This window comes from Marmota marmota, unplaced genomic scaffold (assembly GCF_001458135.2).
Source record: "Marmota marmota marmota unplaced genomic scaffold, marMar, whole genome shotgun sequence".
NCBI lineage: Eukaryota > Metazoa > Chordata > Mammalia > Rodentia > Sciuridae > Marmota > Marmota marmota.
This window is the reverse complement of record NW_025999842.1, coordinates 11,272,518-11,298,047: the sequence shown is the minus strand read 5'-3', so window position 1 is coordinate 11,298,047 and position 25,530 is coordinate 11,272,518. Positions and strand designations below refer to the sequence as shown.

Below are 25,530 nucleotides of genomic sequence, written 5' to 3'. Positions count from 1 at the left end.
AGAACACGAGAGGATTCTTAGAAAAAAAGAGATAGTATCATCTTAGAGTATATGATAGCCAAAGAGATTTTTCACAGTCTGAAATATTTCATGACTTTTTTATTGTGATATTTTTTAAAACATGCCATTTGGGCTGGGGCTGCAGCTCAGTGGTAGAGCACCTGTCTGTCACGTGTAAGGTACTTGGTTCTATCCTCAGCACCACATAAAAATAAATAAATAAATATATTGTGTCCATCTACAACTAGAAAAAATTTTAAAAATAAATAAAAAAACATATCATTCATCATCCTTATAATTTTCAAGTATACAGTTCAGTAGTGTTAAGTATATTCACACTATTGTGAAACAGAGCTTTAGAACTTTTTCACCTTGGAAACTGGAAATTCTGTTAACTCCACTGATTAACTCTCCTTTTTCCCCCCTCCCCCAGCCCCTGATAAACACAATTTTACTTGCTGTTTGCATTAATTTCACTGCTTTTAAATACTTCCTGTGAGTGGAATTACACACTATTTGTCTTTTGTGACTGGCTCATTCCATTTAGCATAATGTCCACCAGACTCATCCGCATTGTAGCATGTTGCAGGATTTTCTTCCTTCCTGAGGCTGAATAATATTCCACTGCATTATCTACCACACTGGCTTATCCTCCCATCCATCACTGGACACTTGGTTTGCTTCCGCTTCTTGGCTGTTGTAAGTAGTGCTGCTAGGAGTGTGGGTGAGAAAATATTTCTTCAGCATTCTGCTCTGATTCTTTTGGATATATATCCAGAAGTGGAATTGCTGGATCATATGGTAATTCTATTTTTTTTCCTTCTTGAGGAAACTCCATACTGTTTTCCATAGCATTTGTGCCATTTCACAATCCCATCTATAGAACCTAAGGATTCACTTTCTACACATTCTCACCAGCCCTGTGGTTTTGTTTTGTGTGATAGCATCCATGCTAATAGGTGGAAGGTGATACTTTGTTGTGCTCACAATTTACATTTTTCTGGTGATTAGTGATGTTGAGCATCTTTTCATTTGCTTGTTGGCTCTTTATATATCTTCAAAGAATGTCTATTCAAGCCTTTTGCCTGTTTTAAAATTGAGTTATTGATTTTTGTTATTATTTTTGAGTTTTTTGTTGTTGTTTTTGAGTTTTGTAAAATAGTTTACAAATATTTTCTCCCATTCCATAGTTGCCTTTTCACTTTGTTAATTGTGTCCTTTGGTTGTCACAAGGTTTTAAGTTTGGTGCACTCCCACTTGTTGAGTTTGGCCATGGTTTCCTGTGCTTTCTGTGTCATATCTAAGAAGTCATTACCAAGCCCAGTGTTCTAAAGGTTTTTACCTATATTCCTTCTAGGAGTTTTATAGTTTTGAGTTTAAGACATTGTGAAAGTGCTTTCTTCCTTTTAAACAAGAAAAAAGAGGCCTTTACAGAGAAAGACAATTCAGAAAGTCTAATGCTCAAAACAAAGTTTAGATGAGGACCCTTCTTCAACAAAGGGGAGTAATTGTTCTAGCAGTTCTGTTTTCAGTTTTTTGTTTTAAATGGTAGGAAAACATGAACTATGAGAAACTGTATGGAACCACAAAAGTAGTGTCAAGAAAACTTGGGCCCAAAATGAGTAGAGACTTTTCAAAGAAGGCCCCAGACAAGGCCAATGAACTTGTGTTTTCTTTGGAGGTAAGAAGATGAGGAAATCCCCAGCAGCTCTTGGAAGCGGATTGTAGTGTTAAGGATGGCAAAGAGCCCAGAGTTAGATTCTCTGTTGTGTGTAAAAGAGAATGACCATTAGACCAAAAAGCAAGAAGAACTTGGAGAAGGGAACAAAAACCCTGGATAGATGTAGTCAAAATCAAATGGTTTAGAGGACAACAGGAGAGCAGAAGGACTCCTCACTGGTTAAATTTCCAAGATGAGAATTTTGGCCTAAATGAAAAACCGTAAGAAGGCTTTAATGAGGGGCTGAACTTCACATCATTGGGCAACTTCAAAATCATTTTGTATTTTCTGGTTGAAGATCAAGTGGTTGATGGTTGGTTCGAAATGACTAGAGGTGTCAAGGGGGTGAAAGTAGAACTTGACTCAAGGACATTTTGGTCTAGGAAGATCACTGGCGTCCTGACTAGGGAGAGGATCATTTAAAATGGAAATTAGGTGATTTTTTTCTAACGCTTCTTTTTAAAAATAGTTTTCATCTGGCAGCAGTTTTCAAATGAAACTATAAACCTTGATGCAGGTTTTACTACTTTGTTATCAGTGAGTGGGATGCTTTTCACTTTCATTTCACACTGTAAAAATGTAAAAAGTTACTACTATTTTATGTCTATTTTGGGATCTACACTTATAGTGAAATTGGATTTTTAAAAATTATTCCATGAACTTCATTACATAATCATCAGGAGGGAGATTTTCTATTTTCATTGTATACTGTTAGAGTAAAAATGAATATATCGTATGATTTTTGCCTGCAACTTACCTTGGAAATATAACCATCCATGCCTGAACAAAAAAATAATGAATGCCACACTTAGAGGAGGCAAGGTGAGAGGGTAAGGCCACCCAGTTGAAATGAAGGATTCACAGGCCCAACTTATCACCAGTTCTCAGAAAAGCCAAAAATGCATGTTTGCTTCCCCAACTCTGTTCTTACCAACCCTGAAACAAAGAAATACAGAGGGGCAGTTTTAGCTGTAATGTAGCCCTGTGATAATTCTGAGCCAGTTGACACAGATAGGGGACACATGATGTTCCCTCTAGACATGAGCTATTCAGACTGCCTTTCTAATCTGGAACAAAGCTTTGATGCAATGTACCTTCCTATCAGAAAGGCATTTCTCCTTTGATAACTTTTCGATTCTAAAGAATGATGCTAGGCAGAGCCTGCTAATTTATTGAATCTCCATGTGATCAAAGGGCTTCCTAGTATTTGCAGAATTTTACCAAGTGAGAGAGGAACATAACAGCCATCCTTATTTTTCATGAGAAATCTAAGGACTGAAATCTGAATCATGAAAATGGTAGAACCAAGTTTGAGATCCATCTTTCTTCTTACGCAGATCCCTTTGAATAGAAGCATATGAAATTGAATATCTTAGACAGTGTTAGGAAATTTGATGGTTTTCCATGTGAAATCATTTTTCTTCTCTGGTTCATTCACTTCAGAGAAGTAGCAACAGGTAGGAGAAAAATGCGAGAATTTAACTCTATGGTCATCAGACTTTAGTGATGCCACATGACTTTAGGTAAATCCCTTCACCTTTCTAGGCCTTGGCTTTCTTATCTATAAAATGGATGATTAAATCAGGGAGATAGATACCATGCCAGGTGTTTCAAACAGAGGGGATATGAAACAGGGAGCTGGTTACACAGGTGTTGTAAGACTGAAAGATCAGAAAAGAGAAGGACAGTTAACCCAATGGTTGATTACTGGAGGAAGCATCTAATACTCCTAGGGCTGGAGGAGATAAAGGGACATGTGAGCATGGAGGAGGGCTGATGCTAGAGGAATTCACTGTGGGAGAGATGGCTACTTCCGGAACACTCCAGCAGGGAGTTGGGGATGCAGCCACTCCCAGGGAAGGAAAGAAAAAGAGAACAAGAAACAGAAGGAGCCATAGCTTCTCATTCTTGCACCCTATAATCTCCCACCAGTGTCCTTTATTGGCAGACTCCAATAATAAGTCAACCAGCCTAGGAAAACGAATTCATAAAAAAACCAGCATTACAGAGGAGAATATAAGAAGAGTTGGCATGAGACTGAGAGACAATAGTAAATAATGAGCACATGACTTTATAGTTTCAAACTAAAATTAAATTAAGTGACAGAGGTCATAGGAATTGGTCAGAACCAATAGATTTTCCTATTCTGTGTGTAATAAAGTAGTGCTATGGAAATAGATGGAACCAAAGACAGAGCTTTGGGTCTGATCTAAACAGTTTCTGAATTTTTTTATTAAAGGTTTTTTCTAATTAAAAAAAAAGTTTACATTAAGTCATGATTTAGGAAGAACTGCAGGATGTACACTTCTCTAAACCATTGTAACAGGAGAAATGATCACAAAAACATGGGTCCTCCCTCAAGAGTTCTTGGGAGTTGGTTTCAGGGAGTCTGGGTCTGTGGACTGACTACCCTGGGAACATGACTGTCTATCACAGAGACTCAAGCCAGGTCTGTATTCAGTGAAGCTACATGATTTTCTTTCTTATTTCAATCAAAAAGTACCTTGGTGGGCTGACCATGATTTTCAGTGCAAGATGGCCAAGGTCCTGTCAGTAACCCCTGACCTATACTGCTGATGCCAGTAGCCTTGCTAGCTAATCTTTGATTTTAACTCAGAGTTCCACTGTTGGACCTCTGCCCTGGGATGCCATTATCCCCCATCCCCAAAATTAGAGAGCCCATTCCAACAACAGGAGAAGGTAGCCTTTGTATATGTTTTGGCAGGGCTGGTTGTACAGCATACAACCTGTGCTGTTGCACAGGTCTCCATGCTCAGAAGATCTGTGCACTTGGTTTAATGTGTTACTGTCTCTGTCATGAAATTCTTAATAATCTCTGAACAAATGCTCCACGTTTTTATCTTGCACTGGGCCCAGCAAATCATTTAGGCTGTTTTGGTGTTGGGGTAAAGGAAGGCAATTGTGAGTAAGAAGGCCAGGAAAGGCCTTATTTACTTTAAAAGTGGAATTTGAAGGGATTGGGGATATAGCTCAATTGGTAGAGTACTTGCCTTGCATGCACAAGGCCCTAGGTTCAATCCCTAGCACCTGCTCCCCCACAAAAAAAAAAAAAAAAGTGGAATTCAAGGAAATGCCTGAAGGAAAGAACAGAGTGAGCCATGCCCTTGTTTAACTTATTCTGATGAACTTTGACTCAGTCCTCAACACTCAAGTGCAAATGTCACCTCCTCTAGGTTGCCTCACATGGATGTCCTTAGCAGTTACTGCCTCACCTCTGTTGCAAATTCCTCTGTGACAAGCTTAGATGATATTGTAAAATTTATCAAATATGCATCCCTCTGGCCAACTTATTAGCTCTTTGGAGAAAAAGTTGATACAAATTGGCCCTCATTATCCTTGAGTTTAACATTAGCAGACTCAACCAAACCACAGAAGAAAAATATTGAGAGAAAATTTTGCATGTATACCAAAAATGTACTGACATTTTTCTTGTCATTACCCTTTAAACAATGCAGAACAATTATTAATGTAGCATTTGCATTGTATTAGATATTATAAGTAATCCAGAGATGATTTAAAGTGCACAGGAGGATATGCATAGGTTAGGTGCGAATACTACATCATTTTATATAAGGGACTTGAGTGTTCATGGATTTTGGTATCTATGGCGTATCCTAGAATGACTCCCCTGAGAATGCCAAGGGACAGCTGTATTTTATTTGTAATAACAGCAATAATAGTTGTTACTCCATGCCAAATTCAATTCCAAAGTTTTTATTACAAGAAAGGCACTATCAGTATCCCTCTCTTAAAGGTGGAGAAGCCAAAGCACAGAAAGGTTAAGTAACCTTACACAACTCACAGATAAAAGGGTTGTGACTTAAAGCCAGAAAAGCCAGTTCCCCAAAACTTCACATAATGACAGTGAGTATCTAGCACATGGTTGGAGAATTAATGAATGGATAAATGAAAAATAGTAAAAGACTAAATGATCAGATAGAGATTTTCAGGGACAGATTCACAAATAGGAAAGAGACTTCAGCTACAGACCTAAACTAAAGCCTGCAAGGAGAGAAAAAACAATTTATGCTTCAAGCCATATCCACTAGCACAGATAATGATTTTCTTAAGCAAGTATGTATATGTGTGTGTGTGTAAAGTGTTGATATATATAAACCAATTTGGATGTTTATTTATATTTTATATTGTTGCTTTAGGAATGGAAAACAAAATTTGTTCTATCTTTGTCTAAAATTAATACTAACATGACCAGAAACTTTGTTGAAATAGTGAGAGTAATTAATCTAATAAATGCACCCTAAATGTGGTGATATACTTGCATAGCATGCTGCTTTGAGGAGAAATATGTGATAATGTGACTATTAATTGTAGATAATTAAGATTAAAAGTGATGCTTCCTCACTAAATAAATCTTCATCCTGCAGAGTGGGATACAGTGCAGGTGTGTGGGGGGCAGGCAGAGTTCTCACTATTGTTGTTCTCTTTATTCAAGAAGTGCTTTGCTGTGCAGATACATCCTGGAGGGATAGTCAGTAGCCACAAACTTAAGAAACCCACAAGCATGGCTTTGTTACTTTCATTTTCCCAACTTCTGCAGTGTGTAAGAGATACAGCTTCTTCAGGAAAGTGCACATGGTCTTCCTGAAGGCCCAAGATTCCATATTTTGTAAGGCTGTAATTAGGGGGTCCTGATAAGCATGCCACCCCTCTCCTAGGGGACAGTCCCCAGATCTCCCAGTTCATCTGATCAACATTCTACAGATGAGTTCCATGCTACAGCCACATGTATGTACTGCCAAAATCAATCATATGGTTTAAGTGGAGAATGATATCCACATCTCATAAAAATTTTAAGATCCTATTTTCTATACCCAAAGGCCAACTGCCTGGTCTCTGTAAAAGTCCTGCAATGAAATTGTTAGAAGTTTCCATCATTAGCTCTGTCCAGTCGCAAATGGGCATCTCAAAAGAGAGTGAGGTCCTAGTCCTGCAAATACCACCCAAAAGTGTTCCACACCCACTGAGTGTTCATCAGCCCATCTTCTTTTCATGATACCCAGAAATGATAAATTAGAGCCCACAGGAATAGAAGGTGAAGGGCCATAGTTTACATGGATCATATCTTTAACATTATCAATGTGTTGACTCACATCATAGCCCACAAGTTTGATAGCCTGGCCTTATTTCTTTCAGGATTGACACTTGAAAGTCAGTGTCACTTTGCTTATCCGTGCCAACTGCTGACTAGGAAGCAGTCAGAGAGCTGGGTGTAGTGGCACATGCCTGTAATTCCAGTGACTCAGGAGGCGGAGGAAGGAGAATCTCAAGTTCAAAGCTTGCCTCAGCAATTTAGCAAGGCCCTAAGCAACTTAGTGAGATCCTGTCTCAAAATAAAAAATAAAAAGGGCTGGGATGTTGCTCAGTGGTTAAGTGCCCTCTGGGTTCAATCCTGGTTCCAAAAAGGGAGCAAAAAGGGTGTTATTTCCTGACCTTTCCCAGCTCTCAGCCCCACATAGACCACTCTATTTTATTTCCTATGTGTTCTCCAATCTCACCTGTAGCACAGTGTGCATTGTACATTCTGGGACCAGGAAATAAAATATTTAAGTGTGATGAATAAGAACTCTTCAAAATGATTCATCCAAAACATTTCATTCAAAATGCAAGACTATTATCCCAGGCTGCACTAATATTGTACTTTGCACTTATCATAGCTTTAGACCATTAGTAACCAGTGGATTTTAGCCTAGATATGTCTGCTTTCCTTAGAGCAGTGGGATGCACTCCATCAACATCAGTGTAATAGAACTGATTTGCTATTTCTAGCCACTTCTTTCTACTTTAGCTTTCTGATCATTACTTTTTTAAAAAATACCATTTTTATGGGTCATTTTATGATTCTCCACCTCCCACCCTTTCTTGTTCTTCCCATTATCAGACTCTTATTTGTTAAGAAAAAAAAAGTAAATAATGCAGACTTGTGGACACAGTTTCATGAACACAGTTTCATGGACACACAGCTTCACACTGGTTCCTGAATATTTGCTTTTTAAGTACTGTGAGTGGATTTAAGTGATTCCTAATAATGAACAGTGTATTCTTCTTCCCATGAAGGCTAAACCAATATTTAGACAGCTTCTACCTGTTTTAATACTGGCCAACATGTGTGATGAGCACTTGCTTTCTGTTGGAACTATTAACATTGCCTGAAATTCATCGGATATAGAGTCCTAGGAAAAATCTCAGGGTCAGAGCATAAAGAACCCATTGTATCAAAGCAACCCTGACCCAAAGACATAGATGGGGGGGAGAAACTACACTCCAGGTGTGCAGTTGCTAGTGTTCAAGGGACCCCACAGACCTCAGCAGTCTCCTCCTCTCTTGAACTTCTCTGGATTTCTTGGTTGACAGTCATACAATCTTGTGATGGCCCTTCCCTGGTTGACCTACTTGCATTGTTACTCAGTAATTAGCGTTTTATTATTTGTACCTTTTCTACAAAACTAAATCATAGATCTTAAGAGATCTCTTGAGCACAGGGCTGAGTGATGTACTTGTCCATCCCTCACAGTGGTTAGTGCAGGAAGAGAGTCAGGCTGGCCAACTCCCCACCAACTTAACCTTGTATGTATTCCTTCACTTCCCTGCCTCTCAGTTCCCTTAGGTACAAAACAGAGGCCATGGTGGCTGCCTTGAAGGCATAGCTAGGCACCAGAAGATGCTTGGTTAAAGGTAATTGGTACTCACCAGACAAAGCCCTGCACCTAGAAGGTGAACAGAATTTTGTAGAACTGAGTGTGACAACCCAGAATTTAAACTACTGTAGAAGAAAAGCTAGTTATGGGCTCTTGAAATTTCATGGTAAGGACAGCATTTCCTCTGCCCTTAGGCTTGAGTGACAGTTGACAAACCAGTCTCTTTTTTTAATTTCTTGTTTTTTAAATTAACATGTTAAATGGTGTATATTTAGCATGTATGACATAATGTTTTGAAGTGTATATACACTGTGGAATGGATGAATCTAGCTAACTAAAAAATGCATTACCTCACATAATTACCATTTTGTGGTGAGAGCACATCCATTCTCTTAACATTTTTCAGGAATACAACATGTGCTACTTGGCATGCACCAGGCCCTTGTCCAATCCCCAGCACCACCAATAAAAAAAGAAAGAATACAATCTATAACTAGTCACCATGCTATACAGTCTCTTAAATTTACTCTTCTTCCTAACTGTAATTATGTATCCTATGACCAGCATCTCCCCAATCCCTCCTATCCCCTAACCACCCCAGTCCCATTTTACTTTTTACTTCTATGAAATCAACATTTTTAGACTTCACGTTTAAGTGAAATCATGCACACTTGTCTTTCTGTGCCAGCTTGTATCACTTGACATAATGTCCTCCAGGTTTATCTCTGTTGTTACAGGTCACAGAATTCCCTTCCTTTTATGGATGAATAGTATTCCATTGTGTGTATGTACTGCATTTTCTTAATCTATTCATCTGTTGATAGACATACTCCATACCTTGGGTATTGTGAATAATACTGTAATAAACAGAAGAGTGCAGATATCTCTTCGACATTCTCATTTTACTTCCTTCAGATGTATACCCAATAGTGAGATGTTTATATAGTAGTTCTATTTTTAGTTTTTGAAGACCCTCCATACTGTTTTTATAATGAATGTCCTGAATTACATTCCCACCAACAGTATATAAAGGTTTTCCTTGTCCACAGCCTCACCAGCACTTATTAACTTTTCCTTTTGATAATAGTATTTCTACCAAGAATAAGGTGATATCTCATTGTGATTTCAATTTTTCTTTTCCATATGCTTAATAATGTTGAACCTTTTTTAATAAACATTTTGGGCATTTGTATGTCTATTTTTATTTTTGGGGGGGAAAATTTCCATTTGGGTCTTTTGCCCATTTTTAATTGGGTTGTTTTCTTGCTATTGAGTTGTTTGAGTTCCTTATATATTTTGGATATTAACTCCTTATCGAATGTATAGTTGGTAAATATTTTTCCAGTTCCATAGATGGTCTCTTCACTCTGGTGATTGTTTCCTTTGCTGTGCAGAAGCTTCTTGTTTTGATGTAATTGTATTTGTCTACTTTTGCTTTTATTACCTCATATCCAGAACTATGAGGCAACATATTTGAAGACATGTCTGAAGAATTATATAGCCCAATGTCATGAAAACTTATCCCCATGCTTTCTTCTACTAATTTCATAGTTTTGGGTCTTACATTTGATTTTTGTATTTGTCATTTCAGCTTGATTTTTGTATTTGGTTTGAGAAAAGGTGTACTTTCATCCTACATGTGGATGTTCAGTTTTCCCAACACCATTTATTGAAGAGGTCATTTTCCCCCACTGTTGTTTTTAACACTTTTGTCAAAAGTCATCTATCTATAAATGCATGGATTTATTTATGGGCCCTCTATTCTGTCCCACTGGTCTGTATTTCTGTTTATGCAAGTACATGCTATTTTGATTACTACAGCTTTATATAGTATATTTGAAGTCAGATAGCATAATACCTCCTACTGTGTTCTTTTTGCTGTAGATTTGGCTATTTCAGTATCTTTTGTGATTTCATACAGTTTGGGGTTTTTGTTGTTGTTGTTGTTTACAGACAGTGTCTTTCTGTGTCACCAGGCTGACCTCAACCTTCTGGGTTCAAGTTATTCTCCTGCCTCAGCCTCCCAAGTAGCTGAGGCTATAGGCACACAGAACCATGCCTGCTTCTCCATACAATTCCAATATTTTTTTCTAGTTCCTTAAATAATGGCATTGATATTTGAATATGGAATGCATTGAACCTGTAGATCACTTTGGATAGAATGGACATTATAACAATATTAATTTTTCTATTCTATGAATTCAGGATATCCTTTGATTTATTTTGTCCACAATTTCTTTCATTTTTTTATAGTTTTCATTGTAGAGATTTTTATCCTTGGTTAAATTTATTCCTAAGTATTTTTGTAATTATTGTGAATAGGATTTTTTTTTACTTCTTTTTCAGATAATTCACTATTTGTGTATAGAAACACTGCTTATTTTTATATGCTGATTTTGTATTCCACAACATAACTAAACTTGTTCATCTGTTTAATTTTTTGTTTTCTAAATATAAGATGTCATCTATGAATAGGAACAATTTCACTTCTACCCTTCTTGCCTTTTATTTATTTATTTTACCTAATTGTTCTGGCAATGGCATCCTTGTATTCTTCCAAACCAATTAATTCATGATTCTTTAATGATCGTGTGATGATCATTTTAAACTCAGTGACCTGAGGAGTGTCATCAATTTGCAATGTAAGGATTTTGCTCATTGGTATCCTCAGTCCAATCCACACATTCAAGCATCAGCTCTACCCTGTGTGAGAGCTTCTTGCAGCCCTGTGGCAGGTGGCTTCTTTGTTAGTTTTCTTGAAAAGAGGCCCCCACCCCTCCCCCAATAGGGGATAGTTTTAAGATTTACTGAGCCCAACAACATAAAAATAAATAAAAAGCAGTGATGAGGGTGGGTATATGAGATGGACCAGATGAAAAGTATAAATAGCATTAAGATCAATTTCCCACATTTCCCATATAGAGAGCACATTTGCCAGAGCTCAAGATGTGTATTATCACTCAGCAACTGGCAAATGCCTAAGAGTGTAGTGGAAGAGGCTTACTTCTGGGGGAGTTAATTCTGCCTTGATTCTGCTGTTGCTGTCTATAGTGGAGCTGTTGCAGTGAAAGAAATTGGCTGTGCAGCATTCTTATCTCCTTCTTTAGTGACCTATATATACACACTTGCTTGAGGTATTACATATACCCTTTTAAGGTTTCTGGGAGAAATACACATAAAACAGATACAGTAGGTACTACATTTGCTGAATCTATTACCATATCAGTTTAATAGGACTCAAAAACGTAGGTCAGATGAGCTGCACTTTACTACTGGTACTATGGGACAAGACAAAGAAGGATTATCACCTGCCTTTGATTGGTTGATTGGTTTGGTTAATTGGTATACATGATGCTTTGCTCCAAAACTAACTTAGGACAACACCCACCCACCAGACTGTGTTGTCACCTTCTATAGTTATGTTAGGTGCACAGTTAGACTTATGGCATATTCAGTAACATACAAGCTTTTACTAAACACGTATCATGTTAGAGACTCTGGTTAGGTTAGATGCAGTGTTAGAGAAATGAAGGAGCTTACCATCATATGATAAAAACAGATATAAGTACCAGTAAAGGGAAACAGCACTGATTACCCATGTAGAACTATAGTGTGGGTCTAGCAGACATAGATTTTTGTTTGCTTGTTTTTAACCAAATATCTTGGGACTTGTTATCTGACAGAGAATTTTTTTAAGTTTGGAATTTTATTTAAGTACTTCCAAAATATTAAGATTTAAAATCCCATTCAGTTATGGATCTAAAAAATTTCCCTTACTGGAAGGAATGCAGTGATATAGGATTGATGCTCCCTGGAGAATCCTGCACACATCCTCACTCCGACCACAGGAGGTGGGAAGACAGTGCCATTCATTCTCTCTAAAAGAACTGAAGAGGGCTTCCAGAGGAGGCAATGTCCAAGTTGAATTTTGAAAAATGGATACAGGTCCTTGCAACAGTTTGTTTCCGTATGCTACAGTGAGTTTAATTTATACAGAAGTCAGATCCAAAGCTTACCAGTCTGTCTTTCTCTGCATTCATTCCCCCAGCTGAAATTTTTGGTCACTGCTACTAAACCTTCCAGCAAGAGCCCAAGATTGCTGTTTTCATTTTATTTGTACACATGATTTGTAGACCTGCCTCTCCTTCTTAGGGGATCAGCAGTGCTTGCAGGAACCTAGAGGATGTGTAGTGTCACAGACAGGGTAAGATCACCTACCCTGAATACCAGAAACTTTAATTCATTCCGTCTGAAAGAACAGTGAACGTTAGGCAACATATTTTTAATTGTATAAGTCATTGTGTGTGCAGATGTGAGTGTACCAGCTGTACATAAGTACCACATTTTCAATCTGTGTAAAATATAATGGATAAGCAGCAAATGACAGTAGGCTTAGCCCCTGATGATTTACAAGGCAAGAAGGCAGCTGCCTGGTGAAGCTGCTGCTAATAATTAGGGAAGGCATAGCCTGTGTCCTGTGCCACTCAGCAGCTCCAACCATTGAAATGACAGCCAGTTTGCTTAGCTCTCTAACCCCCATTCTTTGTGGGCCAGGAGTTAATTTCTTGTTGAGAACATTGCTTTTGATTGTCATCATCTCCGCTATCATTATAACATCAGGTGTGACATGATGATTGAAAATCCCAAGTAGAAACCATGATGGATGAGCAAGATAGGAGTTGTTTTTAATGTTTCTTTTAACATTGTTAGTGAGGGAAAAACTATTTTTGAAACCCCATGGACTGAGTTTTTAACAGGGCCCTGTTGCCAGTTCTGTGGTTGACAAGAAAATGATAATGCTTTCTTTGGCTCGAGTGAGCTGCAAGAAGTGTCACAGCACTCCCTCCTTGTGGAGAACAGCTCTCAACAGGACTGATTGGGAGGGAAATTAATAGGCTTCCCATTGTTCCATGCATTTTTGCCAGGATGTTTCATTAGTGTAAACACTGAACCCGTTGTCATCTTGTTCAGCCACTTGACCCTGGTGATTTTCAATTCTGCTTGTGCCCTGATGAAGTATAGCAGTGGCATGCACGAGACAGGCACTAATTATTGGAAGCAGAATCATTGCTGACCCAGTACGAGATTAACTGCTCCTTTGCAGTCTTTATTGTGGGATATTAGCAGTGTCTGGTTATCTTGCTTCAGTTGAGGGATTCAGGACAATAGCAGTGCTGATGGTAATGTTGGCAATTTCCCTGTTTGTTTTGCAGGTCACTGCCAGGGGCTTTGGGCCGCTGTTACAGTTTGCCTACACTGCCAAGCTGTTACTCAGCAGAGAAAACATCCGCGAGGTCATCCGCTGTGCTGAGTTCCTGCGCATGCACAACCTGGAGGACTCCTGCTTCAGCTTCCTGCAGACCCAGCTCCTGAACAGCGAGGATGGCCTGTTTGTGTGCCGAAAGGACACCGCGTGCCAGCGCCCACATGAGGACCATGAGAACTCCGCGGGAGAGGAGGAGGAAGAAGAGGAGGAGACGATGGATTCAGAGACAGCCAAGATGGCTTGCCCCAGGGACCAGATGCTTCCAGGCCCCATCAACTTTGAGGCCACTGCCCTCCCAGTAGCAGAGAAAGAAGAGGCCTTGCTACCTGAGTCCGACGTGCCCACGGACACCAAGGGGAGCTCAGAAAAGGATGCACTGACCCAGTACCCTAGATACAAGAAATACCAGCTTGCATGTACCAAGAATGTCTATAATGCATCATCACACAGTACCTCAGGTTTCGCAAGCACATTCAGTGAAGAAAACCCTGGCAACAGCCTCAAGCCAGGGCTTGCCATGGGGCCGATCAAAAGTGAGCCACCCAGCGAAGAGAACGAGGAAGAGAGCATCACGCTCTGCCTGTCGGGAGATGAGTCTGACATCAAGGACAGAGTGGGGGATGTCGAGATGGACCGCAAACAGCCCAGCCCTGCCCCCGCCCCCGCCCCCACCACCCCCACCGGAGCCACCTGCCTGGAGAGATCCAGGAGCGTGTCCTCGCCTTCCTGTTTAAGGTCTCTATTCAGTATAACAAAAGGTGTGGAGTTGTCTGGACTACCCAGTACATCTCAGCAGCACTTTGCCAGGGGTTCAGCGTGCCCTTTTGACAAGGGGATCACTCAGGGTGACCTTAAAACTGACTACACCCCTTTCACAGGGAATTATGGACAGCCCCAAGTGGGCCAGAAGGATGTGTCCAACTTCACGCTGGGGTCGCCCCTCAGGGGGCCTGGGTTGGAGGCTCTCTGTAAACAGGAGGGAGAGCTGGACCGGAGGAGTGTGATCTTCTCCTCAAGCGCTTGTGACCAAGTGAGCACTTCGGTGCATTCGTATTCTGGGGTGAGCAATTTAGACAAAGACCTCTCCGAGCCGGTGCCAAAGGGTCTGTGGGTGGGAGCTGGCCAGTCCCTCCCCAGCTCACAGGCCTACTCCCACAGCGGGCTGATGGCTGACCACTTGCCAGGAAGGATGCGGCCCAACACCAGCTGCCCGGTGCCAATCAAAGTCTGCCCTCGCTCACCCCCGCTGGAGACCAGGACCAGGACTTCCAGCTCCTGCTCCTCCTATTCCTACGCAGAGGATGGGAGTGGGGGCTCACCCTGCAGCCTCCCTCTCTGCGAGTTCTCCTCCTCACCCTGTTCCCAGGGAGCCAGATTCCTTGCCACGGAACATCAGGAGCAGGGCCTGATGGGAGATGGAATGTACAACCAAGTCCGACCCCAAATTAAATGTGAGCAGTCTTACGGAACCAACTCCAGCGATGAATCTGGGTCGTTCTCAGAAGCAGACAGTGAGTCGTGTCCCGTGCAGGACAGGGGCCAGGAGGTAGGGAACCCACATAAGTTCAAGCATGTGACCTACTTTCTCCGTTCTTTGGACTTTTCCCTGCCCTCACCACCACTCCCTGATTGTTCTTATTTGCCAAGGCTAAAGGTGATAGTAAAGGGACTTCCCCCAATCCATGGAGGCAGGATACAGTAAGGTGATTCCAAATTAACCACTTTTGCTTTAAAAGGAACTAAGTATTTGCTCTATGTTTCAGTACTCAATGAGCAGAAGTAGCTGCTTATGAAAAGAGTAAGTCTAATGCATGAAAATGTATTCAGGTACTTTGGATCCTCCCCACCCCTCCTCCTCCCTTTCTCCTCTCTCCTCCAACTACTTTGAAAGGATACTGTATGTATCACCCTCATTCTTGCTCTTCACTCCCTTCAGTATGAAGGGAAATGTAGATTCTCTTTCAGAATTGATTGATTGAAACTAGATAGATCAACACAAAACAAGTGCTCTCCCAGTACCTTGTATGTTTTCCTTGTCAACAGAAGACCCCCAGGGTCATCCTGTGTCCATCACAATGTAGGTGATGGAATGCTGGTCATCCATTCTTGTCCCAGGATCACTGCACAAGTGTCTTAGTCAGCACAAGTAGATATATAATGGCTCATTTCCAGAGTTCTCACAAAATGAGAAGTCATTTTATGGAGTAGTGGTTGTATATACCCTGAAAGCAAAGTGCTTTGTAGATAAAAATATCCAAAGCCTCAGTCCATGTCTCACTACTTGTGGTAGAAGAAACAGGGGCAACACCAGCCATATCATGAGCAAGATTCATGTGACTAAAGAGAGAGAAGAATAGGAGCCTCCATTGGTCCCCACAGTGTTCCCTAGATAAATCAGGAGTCTGTGTCATAACCTGGCACTCTCTGCACTGTCTTGCTGCTGACACGGAACCAGCCTGAGACACACCTGTGCCTCAGATCTGCTTCAGGAGCAGGAGTGAGCAAACCTAGCCAGTGACAAGTCCTACACTCCTGTGTCCAGAAAGCACAGAAGAAAGGAAGTGTGGTCCTCGTGAGGCCAGCATACTGGACTCATCTGCACTTCCTGGGTGTTAGCTTCTGTGGGGCAGCAGATGTTAACCTAACCAGACAGCAGAAATGCCACACGGGGTGAGGTGACTTTTTACAGAGCCACGTGCAGTTTATTCAGCCTCCGCAAGATTGGCAGGCAAGAAGCACTTGAGGTTTTAGTTCAGGCATGTTTTGAAAATAGATTCCAGAGCTCCCTGTGCCAACTGTAGAAATGCCCTGTGGTCACTTCCTCTGCTTTGCTAACTAGCCTGTTCCCTGCTCTACTGTTACTACCTGGCACAAATGGAGAAAGACAGAAAAACAGAGGATTGAATTTAACTAAGAAAATTATAAAGGAAATATGAATAGGAACTATTTCCATTCAGATGTACCTTATCCCCTTGGGTTTGGGATGCACCCAGTATCCCAGTCAGATGCACAGATATGTCCTGGCCTCCGGAGGAGTGAGGTTTTGTGAAAACAGGGAAATGTTTGCATTCTCTGTCCTCATTCATTCTTTCCTTCTGACCACAACTTCTGTGGGGTTTGCTTTTTGTCCCCGGAACTGTCAGGCAGTGTACCTGATGCAAAAAGCTCATCTCTGGGCTAAGTTCATCCGCGTGACGACTTATCTTGCCCTGTACTCTGTGAAAAGAAGACTAATGCCTGTCCTTTTAGAGAAACCCCACCATTCAGCTCTCAAGAGGTTGTGTTTTTATGATGTGTGCATATGTTTCAGGAACTGTCAGTTTCGGATACAGTTCCTTGTGCCCCTGTAATAGTCCAAAAGAGAGCTTATGTCACTTTTTGGAACTCAGCGCCATCAGCAAGAAAGCATGTGTCTTTTCCACGTTCAGGCCACGTCAACATCCACCTTACAGCTGAAAATACTTACTCAGTTAGAAGGAAGAATTTTTCTTTCAACCTATAGAAAGTCAAGAATGGGACTACCCTCCCCTAAATAAATACCCCTGCTTGTAATTTTTGTTTTTACTTAAATCTGTTGTTTGCTGTGTTAGTCAGTTTTTTGTCACTATGACCAAAATACCTGACAAGAACGACTTAAAGAAGGAAAAGTTCATTTGAGGCTTATGATTTCAGAGGTCAGTCTATGATTGGCCAATTATTCTGGGCCCACGGTGAGGCAGAACTTCATGGTGGAAGGGCATGGCAGAGGAAAGCTCATGTTAGGTATGAAGTGGAGGAATAAGCAGATGGAGCCAGGGACAAGATACATAATCCCCAAGGGTATGCCCCCAGTGACCAACTTCCGCCAACCAAACCCTACCTGTTTGCATTTACCACCCATTACAGTATTCCTTTTAAATAATTTCTACAGCAAATGGATCAATCCACTGATTAGGTTACAGTCTCTCATAATCTGATCATTTCAGTTCTGAACATACCTGCATTGTTTAACATGACCTTGTGGTGGGTTGGGGGGGCAGGAGGAGACACATTATATCCAAACCATAACATTTTGCATTCCCTAAGTTACAAGAAAAGAGACATTTGCCAAAGCTCTCTGCCATCTCAGGAGTCACACTCAGCCATTCTTGGTAATTTACTTTGTTCAGAGGAGAAATAGTCAAGCTAAACTTTTTCCCAGTTTGACATTTCAGTGTTCCTAGAGTAGAGGAGGTCAGGTTTTCTAAGAACTGACTGTGTCTCAGGGACTTGGCATGACTGCTCCTCTGGGAAGTAATAACATTTTTATAAGGAGTTATTTTGACCTGGTGGAAGTGTTGTTCTCAGGAATATGCTAAAGGCAGTTCCTTCCCCACATGAGTTATAACTTGTTTTTGTTTTGTTTTGTTTTGTTTTGTGTTTTTAACTGATCCAGAAGCCAGCATCTGTTAGACTTATTCTGCTCTGACTTGCTGTCATATGGGATCCAGGTGCTTTCTCTTCAGGTAAACCCTAAGGAGACACCAGAGTCAGAAACCAATTTGGGGTTCCTACATGCAACCCACCACCAGTCTAATACTAAAGGTGTTCCTGCCCAGTCTCTTTTTCTCCACTTTTGTAAGGAGCCAAATGTTAGCTCAAAAGAAAAGGGTCGATATAGCTTTTCTTCCATAAGATGTTCTAATTACACCACGTTAAGTAGCTCTCCCATCTCATAAATTTTTAATGTTTTAATTTTAATAAAAATTTTTAATTTTTAAATTTATCATCTTTTTTAACTCTTTCCTAGCTTTGAAAAAGACTTAAATTAGCACAATAAAGTTCTTTATCAATTAAATAATTTAAATAATTTTTGGGGGGTGCTGTTGATGAAACTCAGAGACTCACACAAGCTAAACATGTGCTCTACCTTAAGCTACACCCACAACTTTCTTTTTTTAAGTGCTAAAATACGGAATACCCAGCCCCAAATATACCAAATTTAACAGGATTCCTCTGTGCCTATAATGATATTTATTCACATATTTTAATAGCATTATGCTGTATAATTCTCAGCAACTTCCTTTTCCACATAGCTATCTACTGTGTACATGCCTCTAGTCAATCACATACTGCCAACATGTGCTTCTCTAATATCCATAGCTCCCATAAGTCATAATTTATTCAGCTATCACCTAGCAACAGATATTTCAATTGCTTCCACTTTCTTCCCCCTTATAAAGATTGCTCCAATAAACATTTTTGTGAACATATTGTTAGTAGTGGTTCTTTTATTTATATGGGTTATAGTCTCATAAGTGAGGTAAAGGTTTTACCCTTTTATTTAGACCATCTAATTACCTTGCCAACAAGTTAACAGGTTATAGCGATTCAAATACCTTTCAGCAGGTAAGGAGTCTCTATTTCCTCCATTCTTCCCAGTGCTAGTTATCACCAGTCTTTTTAACTTTTGCTTTTTTGATGGGTATAAAATGGTGACTGCCAGTGAGGTTAACCTCTTGTTTGGTGTATTTCACCATTTGTATTTCCTTACCTATGAATTGCCATTTTACATCTTTGCCCATTATTCTTTTGTGGTGTTTAGCTTTAAACAATTTATAAGACCTTAATCCTGAATATTAGGATTATTATTCCTTTCTCATGGATGTTACCTTTGTTTTCTCCTAGTCTATTTATTATTTATAGTATTTTTTCCATATAGAAAATCTTAAATTTTATCTAGTCAAGGTATCAGGTTTTTTTCTTTTCTTTATGACTTTTCTGGTTTTGCTATATTCCTTAAGAAGTCAGTTTGTGGGGCTGGGGATATGGCTCAAGCGGTAGCGCGCTCGCCTGGCATGCGTGCGGCCCGGGTTCGATCCTCAGCACCACATACAAACAAAGATGTTGTGTCTGCCGAGAACTAAAAAAATAAATAAATAAATATTTTAAAAAATTCTCTCTCTCTCTCTCTCTCTCTCTCTCTCTCTCTCCCTCTCTCTCCCTCTCTCAAAAAAAAATAAATAAATAAAAGCTAAAGGCAAAAACTTTAAAAAAAAAAAAAAAGAAGTCAGTTTGTAAATTTTTCTCTTCCAAGGATGAAACAAGTGAACAAGTCATATCATGTAAAAAGTCACAAACCAGTATGCATAACAAGGTCCTAGTTCCTTTCATAAAATACATATAAGAATACAGAATAATGGGCTGGGGTTTGGCTCAGTAGCAGAGCACTTGCCTCGCATGTGTGAGGCACTGGGTTCGATTCTCAGCACTGCATATAAAAATAAATAAATAAAGGTCCATCAATAACTAATAAAACATTTTTTTAAAAAAAAGAATACAGAATAAGATATAGAACCAGTACACAGAATAAGATAAGTTGGAAGCAAGGTTTGGGAAAGGGAGTACAGGGAAATTTTCATTTTTGTGTAGGTCTTTAATGTTTGCATTGTATGTATGTATGTATATCTGAACACACACACGTTTATTTTTTCATGGAGTCATAATATCTATACCATAAAATTCACTGTGTTAATCAGCTTTTTATTGCTGTGACAAAATACCTGAGAAAATCAACTTAAAGAAAAATAGGTTTTTGGCTCATGGTTTCAGAGGTTTCAGTCCATAGGTGCTTGGCCCCATCACTTTGGACCTGTGGTAAGGCAGAACATCATGTTGAGAGGGTATAGTGAAGCAGAGCTGCTCACCTAATGGTGGCTAAGAAGCAAAGAGAGAGAGAAGAAAGGACCAGGCACAAGATATATCCCTCCAGGATACCCCCCAAGACTTCCTCCAACGAGGCTCCACCACTACAGTTTATACCACCTTCCAATAATCCTTTCAATTATGAACTAATCAACAGATTGATCTATTAATGAGATCCAGTGTCCTCATGATCTGATCACTTCTCAAAGCCCCACCTCTGGATTTTGCTGCATGTGGACCAAGCCTTCAACACATGAGCCTTTGAGGGATATGTCCTATCCAAATCAGAACATTCACCCTATTAAAGTGAATAATTCAATAGGTTTTAATATATTTACAGTTGTACAGACTTCTCCAAAAAAATTTCATCACCCCAAAAGAAAACATTGTACCCATTAATAGTCACTCCTATCGCCTACTTCCCTCAACCCCAGGCAACCACTAATCTACCTTCAGTCTCAATGGCCTTGTCTGTTCTAGACATTTCATATGAATTGAATCTTACAATATATGGACTTTTGGGTTCAGTACATCATTCCTTTTTATTGATGAATAATATTCCATCATGTGGATCCATTTTTTTGAGCCATCTGACATTTTGTTGAATCATCACTGGTTGAGAAACTTTGGGTTGTTTACATTTTCTAGCCATTACCAATAATGCTATTATGAGCATTGAGTGTGAGTTTTTCGTAGACATGTTTTCAGTTCTTTTCATTGTGTATCTAAGAGTGGAATTACTGAATCATATGATAACTCTATATTTAGCCTTTGGAAGAACTACCAGATTGTTTTTCTAAGGTGGTTGTAGCATTTTACATTCCCTCCAGCAGCATATAAGGGATCTGGTTTCTCCACATCCTCACCAATACTTACTATTGTATGTCCTTTTTTATTGTAACCCTCTAGTAAATGTGATATGGTATCTCACTATAGTTTATAGGTGTGTTTTTAGAACTTGAAAATTGTAGAGCAGTCACACTTTTCCAAGTAGTAAGCTTCCTAGTAAAACTGTTTTGTACCCAAAGTGTTTGTAATTGTGGATATAGGTTTGTTTTTTTTTAATCACTAGAAAGTAGAGTTAATTAATTATCTGGATTTGCTTTACTAACATGATTCACATTGAGGGGATAAAAGTATATGAGAGTGAATGTATCGGGGGGCATAGGGAGAGAAAGAGAAAAATTCCCTTCAGAGCAAACACTGAAATGGTACAGAAGAGCCATGTCTTACTAACTCCTCCTACCCAAATGCTGGCTTTGACACACACTTTGTATGTAAAATTTTTACAATCATTTCTGTGGTTTGGTGAATCAGGCATGTTTTTAGAAGTGTCTGTAATTGGTCTGCTTTATAAAAAGAAGACCTTGCAGGGCAGTGTAGAAGTTGGTCATATTTCTAATTGCAACAGTGTTTTCATCTTGTCTAGAACATTCTCAACATCTGGAACTCCAAAGCATACTGTATGTCTAGAAGAAGAAGCCAAGTGACAAAGACAGTGGGGGCTGATAGAAATAATAATACTACATGTCAACAGGCAGATCACGTTTTTCAAAGCACTTTCTTCTTCAGTGATCCAATTTTATTCTTTATAGCAACCCTATAGGCTAAGTAGGGTAACTGGTACTTCTGTCTGACTCACAGATCTTCAAAGAGCACTAGAACAGAGAGAGTGACCTGTCTGAAATCACACAGCTCATAAGTTTCAACATTAGGATAAAATCCCAGGTATTCCACAAATTGTGCTATAAACTGGACCACAAGAATAGAGAGTAGAAGGGCATTTCTTAGTCAGAAAGGAGATCATATCATTGGCATCTACTCAGTACTGACCTGGCTGACTCCTTCCACCAGCCCTAGAATCACCAGTCCAGTGAGTATCTTGCTGCCTCCCCAACAGCTCACCAGGACAAGAGACTTAAAGAGCACAGATTAAAGGCTTCAAAGAGCTGACTGTACATCAGTGTCTCAGAGTATCTTATTAATATGGCCCTACTACTGCAGCTTCCATTCAACATCTGATAGTGAAACTAAAATTGGAAAAAAATATTCACAAACGACTCTTCCAGTAGGAGTTCGGAAGCAAAGACATGCATGTTTGGGACTGTCACTCCAAAATCTGCAGCTCCGTCTTCCTTTTCCAATAACCCTTACCCAGCAAATGAAAAGCACCAGGCAAGTGAAATGTGTGTTCAGAGGCATGGTGAGATGAAATGGTACCACTAATTGCAACTTCTTTAACAAAATGTGCAGAGCAGCCGGGCACAGGGGTGCACACTTGAAATCTAGGCTACTTGGGAAGCTGAGGCTGGAGGATGACAGATTTGGAGGCCTGCCTCAGGAGCTTAGCAAGACCTTATCTCAAAATAAAAAGGATTAAGGATGTAGCCCTGTGGTAAAGAACCCCTGGGTTCAATCCCCAGTATGGAAAAAAAATTGCTAAACAAATGAATATCATTCAGAAATCCATGATCCAAGAGAGTTGTCATTTGGGGATGGGAATTTTTTCCTCTCCTTTTGTCTCAAATTTAAATTTTCTGTAAGAAGTTATATTCATGTAAGTTTTTAAAATTTTTTAATGAAAAGAAAGGGGGTAATGACTTAGGCTAAAGAATTCAGGTAGTTGTTGGCAAGCTGTTTGTTGAGAAGGGAATACTGGCATTGGGGGAGGGGGAGGGTCTGGCTGCAGGCTCCCCTATTCAGGGACTCTGTCCGGCCATGCAGACAGCACGAAGGAAGGACATTTAAGGTTTCATGCACCATCCTGATATCCCAGCCTCCTGCCACCCTTTGTCAGCTCCTTAGGCTAGAGGTCCCTGGGCATGCTGCAAGAACCATCCATTTTGCTGACTGCTAAAGAGCTGGAGCCCCTGGAAGATTTAACCCTCCTCTGGACATTGCTTAGGGGAGATAGAGCAAATACCATCCTAAAAACCAATTTCTAATCCCTTTCCTCCTGTGTGTTCCTGAGGGAAGAGAAGAGTCAGCACTTTGCGAGGGCTGAGTAAAATCAACAGTAGCTTATTGTGCAAACTGTGACAGCAGCCTGTAGTGCCCTCTTTGGCCCTTGACTTGCTGACCAGTGGCTGCTCCTGCGTGTCTGAGCTCTTCTCAGAACCAAAGCAGCAGACTCATGGCTGAGGAGAATCAGCACTGACAAATCCCACATGCATTTCCCCTTTTATGTTGCCTGCCTGCCTGGAGCCACATGTGGCTGGCAATATATAATTGGAGGCCCTTCAGACAGGTGTTGGTGATAGTTGGCAGGGCTCTTCATCTTGTCAGATTGTCTGTTCTGCACTGTTCATGGGGTCTTGTAAATGAAAACCAAATCACTGATGAGAAGTGAAATCCTGGAAGAATCAGTGGGTGGAGGGCCAGTAAGATGTTAAGCCCTGTTGGGCTTATTTGTGATGTAGTAATTTTCCCGGAGAAAAAGAGAACAGCCCCAGTCTTCTCCGTGTGTTTCAGCTTTCCAAGCCCCAGTGGAATTCATTATTGGACTTTTCTGCCCCCAAGTGGGGAATGCTGGGCACCCAAGAGTCTGTGAGTAGAATATTCTCCAGGCGACCAAAGGACTGATGGCTGCTCCTTGTCTCCGGGGAAGATGCCCATTGGCTCCAACTTAACACTCTGAAAGCAATAAAGAGATGTAGTCAGGCTCCCACCGTGGCCCTCCAGGAACAAGTCAGGGGCCTCCACCTGCTAATCAGTGAAAGTTCTTCCTTGCCGCAGGGGTAACATCTCTAAAAAGACCCAAGAGCGAGGGGTTTCTTTTGTTGTTTTGTTTTTCCCACATGGAAGAAAGTCTGTAGTTGACTATTTTCTTTTCCTGTGACCCTTTTTAAAAAGCAGCTTGAGTTGCAACAGCCCTGCTGAAATTCATACGGCCTTTTGCTTCAAGGACTTTGAAACTAGGATTGTTGATTTTTCCCTTTTCCTGCCAGTCCCGTGTCCTGTCTCCCTTGTGTTTTATGTTTACTGTCTAGATGACTTTAAATACAGAAGATCTTGGTTTGGAAGCCCTTTTGATTTCGCTGTGGCCTGAACTATAGGTGTGTTTTCTTTCTGAAAACAAGTACACATAATTTGGAGCAGAAGAATGGCTTTGTTGTCACCAGAGGGGGAAACTCCAGGAGCCCCCAAAATGCCACAACCCCTGCTGTGTCGAAACATCCCATGTCTCCAACAGACAGACCTCTGTGTTACAGAGAAACTGTCCGGGATTTGAGTGTCTGTTTGTTATCCAAAGGGTATAAAAGGGAAATCAAACATTCTTTCATATCATTATAAGCCTTGTGCAAACACAGCCCCATGGACAAAGGCCTTTCCCCAGCCTGTAACAAGGAACTGTTTGTCCTGGCTGCCTGTCTTTAGCAGTTGGAGCAGGGCTCAGCTGAGAATAGTGTAATGTGCTCTGCTGCGATTTTGCTTTCTTGGGCCAAAATTTTACAGGTGTCATGGGACATGGTTCACCATGTGGAAGTCCAATCAGAGCACCCATTGGGAGCCCTTATTAAATGCCACATTGAGCTGGCTCAGAGGTAGGAAGTAAACTGACAAAGAAATTGCACCCAACTACAGAGAAGTCAAATGATTATTTAGGGTGATTGCCTTTGTGCATGAGGATTAACTAACCACCGATGCCAGGATCAGAAATCAGATTTGCCAGTATCTGATGCAACCAAAGAAAAGGCTTGAGCTTAGGCTAGAGACACTTCTTCACCCTCAGTCCCTTGAAAGACACCACATTAACACAAAAGCATCTGAATAGTAATGAGGGCTTGACTCCTTCACCATAAATATTTTGATTCATTAAACCCAGGCTCGTGTGTTTTTCTGGCTGCTCAGATTGAGTCTTCTAGAGCTGTGTTGTCCAGCACAGTAGTCACACCCTGCACATGGCTAGAGAACCCCTGAAAGGTGGCCAGTCTGAGCTGTGATGTGCTAGAATGATAAAATGTATACACATATATGTATGTATATGCTTTGGGTGTTTGAATTTTTTTTTAAATGTTAAAGATTTCTTATAATTTCTGTATTAATTACATGTCAGAAATATTCCAGCTCTGTTGGGCTAAATAACATTATTAAAATTAATTTCACCTATTTATTTTTACTTCCTTTAATGTGGCTACTGGAAAATTTAAAATCACCTATGTGGCTGCTGTTCCTGTTACATAGCCCAGGTCTAGCACGGGAAT

General features: G+C 40.4%; 1 protein-coding gene across 7 annotated transcripts in view; it reads left to right on the top strand.

Moving 5' to 3' along the window:
- The window catches only part of Bach2 (BTB domain and CNC homolog 2), a 343,819-nt gene that overhangs the window by 305,126 nt on the left and 13,163 nt on the right, over positions 1–25,530 (top strand). For all 7 annotated transcript variants that reach the window (XM_048809768.1, XM_048809789.1, XM_048809798.1 and 4 more), the window contains one exon: positions 13,611–15,209. In XM_048809768.1, the coding sequence (XP_048665725.1) occupies positions 13,611–15,209 (1,599 nt within the window). The remainder of the gene's footprint in view (positions 1–13,610; positions 15,210–25,530) is intronic.